General features: G+C 40.8%; 1 protein-coding gene across 1 annotated transcript; it reads right to left on the bottom strand.

Moving 5' to 3' along the window:
- Positions 1 to 4,704: 4,704 nt before the first annotated feature.
- Positions 4,705 to 6,979, bottom strand: LOC311126055 (uncharacterized protein). The gene is made up of 3 exons (XM_084200081.1): positions 6,523 to 6,979; positions 5,933 to 6,041; positions 4,705 to 5,739 (listed from the first exon to the last, which is right to left on the bottom strand). Exons 1-3 carry the CDS (start codon positions 6,966 to 6,968, stop codon positions 5,212 to 5,214), a joined length of 1,083 nt encoding a protein of 360 aa, XP_084056207.1. The 5' UTR covers positions 6,969 to 6,979; the 3' UTR covers positions 4,705 to 5,211.
- Positions 6,980 to 7,955: the final 976 nt, after the last annotated feature.

The following is a 7,955-nucleotide window of genomic DNA, read 5'->3' as shown; positions in this document are numbered from 1 at the left end:
GTCAGTGGGCAAACGTACAAAATCAGCAAGGGATCAAATACTTTTTTCCTTCACAAAATATGAGATATTTTTTATTTCTCTATTTGGGGTTTAGGGTCTTGCATCTGACCTGTCTGACTCCATACACACAGTGCTCAGTCTTATTGCAATAGTAGCTTTTCAATCACAACAAGATCTCACGGTTTTACCAATTCGACTTCAGATTCTAATGTTTATCCACGTTTCTCCAAACATCAAATTTCGAAGTTGCTCCAAACATAAAGTTTTTAAGTGTTTTTGACACCCTGGGTTGACTCCTCTTACTCAGCATTGTTCCTTTTGTCAGATTTCGAAGTTGCTCCCAACTTCACATTTCAAAGTTAAGGGTTAAGGTTTTGGTTAGGGTTAAAACATTACGTTTAGGTATTAATTCAGAATGGTTAAGGATTAAGGTTTGGGATAGGGTTAAAATAAAAACATTTCAAATGACTGTCTACAACTGGGATTGAACACGCAACCTTCGGATTCTACCACTGGGATTAAACACGAGAACTTTGGATCCTACCACTGGGAATAAACATGAGAACTTCGGATCCGGAGTCATGGGTCATGGGACTCCTGCTCAGCAGTGGTCCATTTCTCCAAACCTCAAATTTCGAAGTTGCTCCAAACGTCAAATTTTGAAATAAAGGGTAAAGGTTTTGGAGGCGAGGAGGTGAGACGATAGATAACCTCTACAATCCTTCGATGCAGTTGTATTCAGATAAGACACAAAAGATAACAGCTGGAGGGAGATATCACGAAATTTGAACACCGATACAATATCAAAGAAAAATGGAGAACGATTCAGGACCGGTATGTTTGCAATCTGAAAAGGTGAACGAGACGAGGAGTGCGGCTGCTGCTGATTGTCCGACAACTGGGTTGGCTTTCTTGTTTACGTGAAACATCATCAGACAGACACGCTATACACTGAGTATACAAAACATTAAGAACATGCTATTTCCATGACATAGACTGACCAGGTGAATCCAGGTGAACGCTATGATCCCTTATTGATGTCACTTGTTAAATCCACTTCAATAAGCGTAGATGAAGGGAAGGAAACAGGTTAAAGAAGGGTTTTGAGACATGGATTGTGTATGTGTGCCATTCAGAGGGAGAATGGGCAAGACAAAAGATTGAAGCGCCTTTGAACAGGTTTTTTACGCTCAACAGTTTCCCGTTTGTATAAAGAATGGTCCACCACCCAAAGGACATACAGCCAACTTGACACAACTGTAGGAAGCATCGGAGTCAACATGGGCCAGCATCCTTGTGGAACACTTTCGACACTTTGTAGAGTCCATTCCACCATGCATGTAGGCTATTCTGAGGGCAAAAGGGGGGTCCAACTCAATATTAGGAAGGTGTTCCTAATGTTTGGTATACTCAGTGTAGGAACTCTTGTCATGCAGCTGAGTCCTTTTGTACAGTATCTGTGTGTGTTAATGATCTTATGTTTAGCAGACCCATGTGAAATCAGCTCATTTCTGAATGTGAGAAATTGTGAGTGGGAAATATCCTGTGCCTGTGTTGTTATCATAATGATTAGCAGGGCTAGTTCAAACATCTGAAAACAGACACTGTGTGTGTGTGTGTGTGTGTGTGTGTGTGTGTGTGTGTCTGTGTGTGTGTAGTTAGATTGAGATGTTTATGAAATCAGTTATTTTGAGTGACAATTTTAACTCAAAGGAGCCCATAGAGATGTTTTAAGATTGCCTGAAATGTTTTCTAAAGTATTCACCATCTGCTTGTACAGTGCATTCAGAAAGTATTCAGACCCCTTCCCTTTTTCCACATTTTGTTACTTTACAGCCTTATTCTAAAATTGATTAAATAAAACATTTTCCTCATCGATCTACACACAATACCCCATAAGGACAAAGTGAAAACAGGTTTTTAGACATTTTTGAAACCACCAAGACTCTTCCTAGAGCTAGCCGCCTGGCCAAACTGAGCAATCGGGGGAGAAGGGCCTTGGTCAGGGTGGTGACCAAGGCCTTCCTTCTGGAAGGTTCTCCCATCTCCACAGAGGAACTCTGGAGCTCTGTCAGAGTGACCATCGGGTTCTTGGTCACCTCCCTGACCAAGGCCCTTCTCCCCGACTGCTCAGTTTGGCCAGGCGGCTAGCTCTAGGAAGAGTGTTGGTGGTTCCAAACTTCTTACATTTAAGAATGATGGAGGCCACTGTGTTCTTGCGGACCTTCAATGCTGCAGAAATGTTTTGGTACCCTTTCCCAGGTATGTGCCTCGACACAATCCTGTCTCGAAACTCTACGGACAATTCCTTCGACCTCATGGCTTGGTTTTTGCTCTGACATGCACTGTCAACTGTGGGACCTTATATAGACAGGTGTGTGCCTTTCCAAATCATGTCCAATCAATTGAATTTACCACAGGTGGACTCCAATCAAGTTTTAGAAACATCTCAAGGATGATCAATGGAAACAGGATGCACCTGAGCTCGATTTCGAGTCTCATAGCAAGGGGTCTGAATACTTATGTAAATAAGGTATTTCATTTATAAATTTTTTGACATTTGGAAACATTTCTAAAAACCTATTTTCGCTTTGTCATTATGGGGTATTGTGTGTAGATTGATGAGGGGAAAAAACAATTTAACCTCTATTGGATTGGTGCCCCGTATACGGGACAGTTGAGCTAACGTGCGCTAATGTGATTAGCATGACTGTTGTAAGTAACAGCAAACTTTCCAGGACATAGACATTTCTAATATGGGCAGAAAGCTTAAATTCTTGTTAAACTGTCCAATTTACAGTAGCTATTACAGTGAAAAAATATCATGCTATTGTTTGAGGAGAGTGCACAACAACAAAAAACTTATCATGGCAACTGGTTTGATACATTCACCTCTCAAGGTAAATAATGTACTTACATTCAGTAATCTTGCTCTGATTTGTCATCCTAAGGGTCCCAGAGATTAAATGTAGCATAGTTTTGTTTGATCAAATCAATTTTTATATTCAAATGTAGGAACTGGGTTCTACAGTTTGAACCCATGCTGTCTCTGGCTCCACACCCACCCCTCCCGGCCATCTAGATGTGTGAAAGTTAGTGTATAAGCTAATGATCCATCATGTATGACATTCCTGCGAGTGTGTAAACTTACATTTTGTATTACCATATCATTTTTGTATGTTCTCTATAGTTATGTACTTGAAAATGTATCAATTGACCATTTCGACACATTTGGGCAGACTTGATACAAAATAGTCCAGTATTGCAATGCTTCACTGGATCAATCTGAAACTTTGCACACACACTGCTGCCATCTAGTGGCCAACATCTAAATTGCTCCTAAACTGCAATATTATGTTGTGGCCTTTCTCTTGCATTTCAAGATGATTAAACATTTTTTTAAATGTGTTTTTGTTTGTATTATCTTTTACCAGATCTAATGTGTTATATTCTCCTACATTAATTTCACATTTCCACAAACTTCAAAGTGTTTCCTTTCAAATGGTATCAAGAATATGCATATCCTTGCTTCAGGTTCTGAGCTACAGGCAGTTATTTTGGGTATGTCATTTTAGGCGAAAATTGAAAAAAAAGGTCAGATCCTTAAGAGGTTAATCCATTTTAGAATACGACTGTAACATAACAAAATGTGGAAAAAGTCAAGGGGTCTGAATACTTTCCGAATTCACTGTATAATGCTAATGCAGAGGTACCAATAACTTGACAATTACACTTATTGTATGCTGTTTTCATGTACATTCCCTTATGTCTAAGCTTCAAAGGTGACTCAGGCTTTACTATTTCTTGTGAGAAAGTCTATCAGTCAACTGTATTCTGTAACTAGTTACAAAACTACAGAAATGCAATTGAGTATTGCTGCTGTTTGTCTGATATCCAACAGTCCATGATTAGCTCTGTTGACCATGAGAGCATTTTGCAAAGAAAATGGGTTGAGGCATATTATTTAGGCTCGGAATGACAAGTTGTCATCAATGACATGTGGCCCATAGACCCAGTCAGTAATAGATAGAACGTCGAGACCCTGCCCGCTTGTGGGAGAACACCCTTTGGTTATCTAGGTTACCCATTGGCTCACAGAAAAAACTAAACATCAAACGCAATTTTATTGTGGTCTGCTTGTTTTAGTCAATTAGAAAACTACATTTAAGCAAAGTACATGTCTACAAATGACTTTTCAACATTGCCTGCTCCCTAGCGTTCTCACTTGTGTAGCTATAACACTTTCAATTAATTGTATTGTGTCATTTCTGTGTTTTCATGTTGTATGTACCGTATTTTTAAGCACACGACCAAACGAATTTCCCCCTGGTGGGATAATAAAGTTAGTCTGAATCTGAATCTGAATCTACTTAGAAAAACGTAATATTGTAGGGCTTCCCTCATGCCCCTTTTCATGACGAAACTAGCAGCCACTTGAGTGAGTGAGCTTTAGCTAGCTACCGACCAGAACATTAAGCTAGCCAAGACCAACAACACAAACAACAGACTATACAGCTACAAGTAGTGAGTGGAGTTACAAATGGACTGTACTAAACAAGTTAAATGTCTTACCTGTGATGAAATGTTTTCCACACAAATGCAGTGGCGGCTGGTGAAAAATATTCTCGGTGGGGCTGTGCCATACTTTTTTTTTCCTGTAACCATCGCGATATATTTTAACACAAACTGCAGGACAGCAGTGCTCAGTGAAACATTCAGTAATTATTTAATGCCAATATTAAAAAGTTGAGGCATTCTTACACAAAAACATATTACACAAACCCAAGCCTTTCATTTGCATTTAAAGTGAACTTTTCACCATTGGTAGTAAACAGGCAACGCAACAGGCATGCTGTCAGAACAGAGTGGAAAGTGGACAATAACATGAAATTATTATAAAGTTTATAGGAAATCTTACACTGTATAAAAGGATGTATAATATAGAAATGGATATCAAGTGGATGAACTCAAACCTTTGACTGGAAGAATAGCATACAGTATTTTATGATCATACTAAATGTGACTAATTGTTAATGTGCTCCAGAACTGCAACAATTAATTGATACAAAACAACCTATATACAGTAATATTAGCAAAGACACTATTAAGACTTTCTAGAGTACCATATATAACTGGATTTTTTATGCTAAGGTCAACTATATACAAAGAAACATGCGGCCAGAGCTGCTCTGTGTGTGTGTGTCTGTCATCTTATTTGTACAGGAATTTTGCCCGTCTGTCCTTCTGAGTGGCAAACCTCTCAATGACCCTTTGATTAAAGTCAGGAATGTCCCTGACAAGTTTCTTCTCCATGGAGAGCATGGCCAGAGCGTTCAGGCGATCCTGTGTCATGCTGTTTCTCAGGAAGGTCTTGATCCTTTTCAGTGTAGAGAAGCACCATTCTGACTCAGCAGTTGTCATGGGTGTGGTGATGAGGATCTTGAGGAGGCTGGCAGTCTCTGTGAAAGTGCTCTGAAGGTTGTTCTCCATGAAGAACTGGTACAGGGGCACTGCACCACTACAAGCCTTGAACTCACTGTTCTCATAGATGAGGGACAGTTCGGTTTTGAGCTTGGCCTTGTTCAACATGGGGTACGCCTCCACGGTTGTTTCAAGCGCTGTATCGGGGAACTTCACACTGTGTTGTGGGAACAACTCTCCGTGCAATAGTGTTGCGCTGATGAGGTGCTGGGTGAAGGAGAACCTCTCTTTGGCATGACTCAGGATGGTATCACATACCTGTAAAAGATACATCATCAGCTTTAATTTGCAATTAAGCTATTTTGATGCAAGTGATCCTGACTGACACATGCCTATGTCCAACTCAAGTATATGATTACCAAGGTGCTGATTGTTCAGGGTTTTGGCTACATACTACCAGGCCTGAAAAAAGTTCTAGGTGGGAAACACTGACAATTACATCACAACTTACCTCTATAGCCAACCTCTGTTGTTCTCCTGGTCCCAGCATCCTCCGTCGCTTGATGGGCTGTTGCTGCTCGTCAGATACGCTGTGCCCACACAAAGAGGGAATTGAGGCCCTGGGTCCAAAAAATAAAGTTTAATTTGATAACTTGCAATCAGACTTCTTAACTCACTGTAATTCCCCCTCAACACACAACCAGTGACTTTTATATATATATATATATATATATATATATATATATATATATAGACAGACAGACAGACAGACAGTGTGTATATACACACAAACTATGTCTAGTAACTGCTTTTAACCTGTGATGTACATAATTAACTGATATTATTACGTTTTAAAGCCTTTTTCTATTACATTTGTGAGAGGGATGCAACATCATTTTGTTCTGCTGTTCCCTTAGCAATAAAGTTAATATTCAATAACAACTAGGCCTCTTCTAGAAATTGACCTGGTGGACACCTGAATAATTATTACAAACTGTGTAGTACTTTCCTGCATTATTATCAACGTCTGATTGTGTCTTCTCTTTCCTTTTAAAATACTAAAACAAATATAATTGTGACGGCTCTATGATAATCACTCACACAAGCACCAACTGGCAGTGGGTGGAAACGTCAGTCGTCTCGTCAGCTTGAATGGCGATAAAATCAGCACTCTTTACTTCCTCCAGGATGTAATCCTTAAGCATTGACAGCATACAGTCCAACAGCTCGTTCTGTATCGTCTTTGACGTGCCCTTAAAAACGGTAGCTGTCTTCAGGTGCTCCTCCAGCACACTGTCGAGGGAGGCAACAAAATCCACTAAGCCCCGGAAAATGCCGGGGTTGTCTGAGGAGTCAGTCTCCTCGTGCCCACGCAAGGCCAACTCAAAAGCCCCACAGAACTTCACACAATCGATAATTTTGGATAGAATGTGCCTGTTTTTATCCACCTCCTCATTGTGTTTCCTCACCGCAATCCTGTGGCCGTCATCCAGCTGCGTAGCAATGTTCACCCTTCCTAATACAGCTAGCTTTACAGAGTTGTCCATGTGTGCCCTGGTGTTCTCATGTTTCTTTACCTTCTCTGACAGGTGCTTCATATCCCTCACTCCGGTACCTGTCCATGCTGAATCTGACCCCGTCGTTTTAAAAAGCAAGCACGGAAAGCAAAATAAAGCATTAGCATCAGTGCACCCAGCTAGCCAAGCCTTCCTGGTGTACCAGCTACGGGAGAAGCCGCGCATATACTGCTTCCCTTTCTCGCTAGCCTGCTGTCTGATTGAGAGGTCAGGTTGATCTGGGCCCAGCTCTTTCACCCGAACTTTCTCTGACAAAGTTCTCCTCTCAAACGGATCTTGGAGGAGAGATTTCACCGAGTTAGGGTTGGGTCTTGGAGGAGTAACGTTTGCGTTCGCCATTGTTGTCTAGTAAAAATGGCGTCACTGGACCCCGGTCCTTATTTTATCAGGGGCGAGCTTGGGGCGATAAAATAATCGCCCTCCTTGGATTCGATTTAAGATCGCTTATTGACTACATTTTATGTCATACATTCATATCTTAAATTAGCAATTGGCTTAACTGCTACGTAGACCCGCCTCCTCGGGGCACTTTCTGTATCGCCCAGAGCTGACGAGGCGTTTGACAGGCAGAGGAAAGGTTGCGAATATGATTTTCTATCATATCTTACACATATTACTGTGTGCATTCCATATTTCAAACACACAAATATTGACATACTGATGTTTTTATTATTATTATTATTATTTTTATTTTTTTATTTTTTTATTTTGTAAAATAATTTTATTTAAGGGGGCGGCGCCCTAGCGCCCTCTATCGGCCAGCCGCCACTGCACAAATGTAGCATACTTAGACACAGCGTCCCCACATTTCCCACTCTCCCACACCGAATAGCCTGAAGCCACAGGGCTCTTCTTGCAGGCTCTAGTTCCCTATGTGGGAGCATTGCGAACCGAATCTGGAGTTTTGAACTAGCTACATGTACATTGAACAACACAGCAGCTTTTCGGCATGTTTTG

Source organism: Coregonus lavaretus (assembly GCF_964263955.1).
Source record: "Coregonus lavaretus genome assembly, contig: HAP1_SCAFFOLD_1488, whole genome shotgun sequence".
NCBI lineage: Eukaryota > Metazoa > Chordata > Actinopteri > Salmoniformes > Salmonidae > Coregonus > Coregonus lavaretus.
The sequence above is the reverse complement of the archived record's forward strand: the minus strand, read 5'-3'. Positions and strand labels throughout refer to the sequence as shown.

What these genes read in the sequence shown, in the direction of transcription:
- LOC311126055 (XM_084200081.1), bottom strand. Translation starts at nt 6,968, where the DNA reads ATGGACAACTCTGTAAAGCTAGCTGTATTAGGAAGGGTGAACATTGCT. An exon ending in CACTGCCAGTTGGTGCTTGT is followed by an intron (nt 6,042 to 6,522) that starts GTGAGTGATTAT and finishes TTTTGGACCCAG; the next exon opens with GGCCTCAATTCCCTCTTTGT. An exon ending in AACAGAGGTTGGCTATAGAG is followed by an intron (nt 5,740 to 5,932) that starts GTAAGTTGTGAT and finishes TATCTTTTACAG; the next exon opens with GTATGTGATACCATCCTGAG.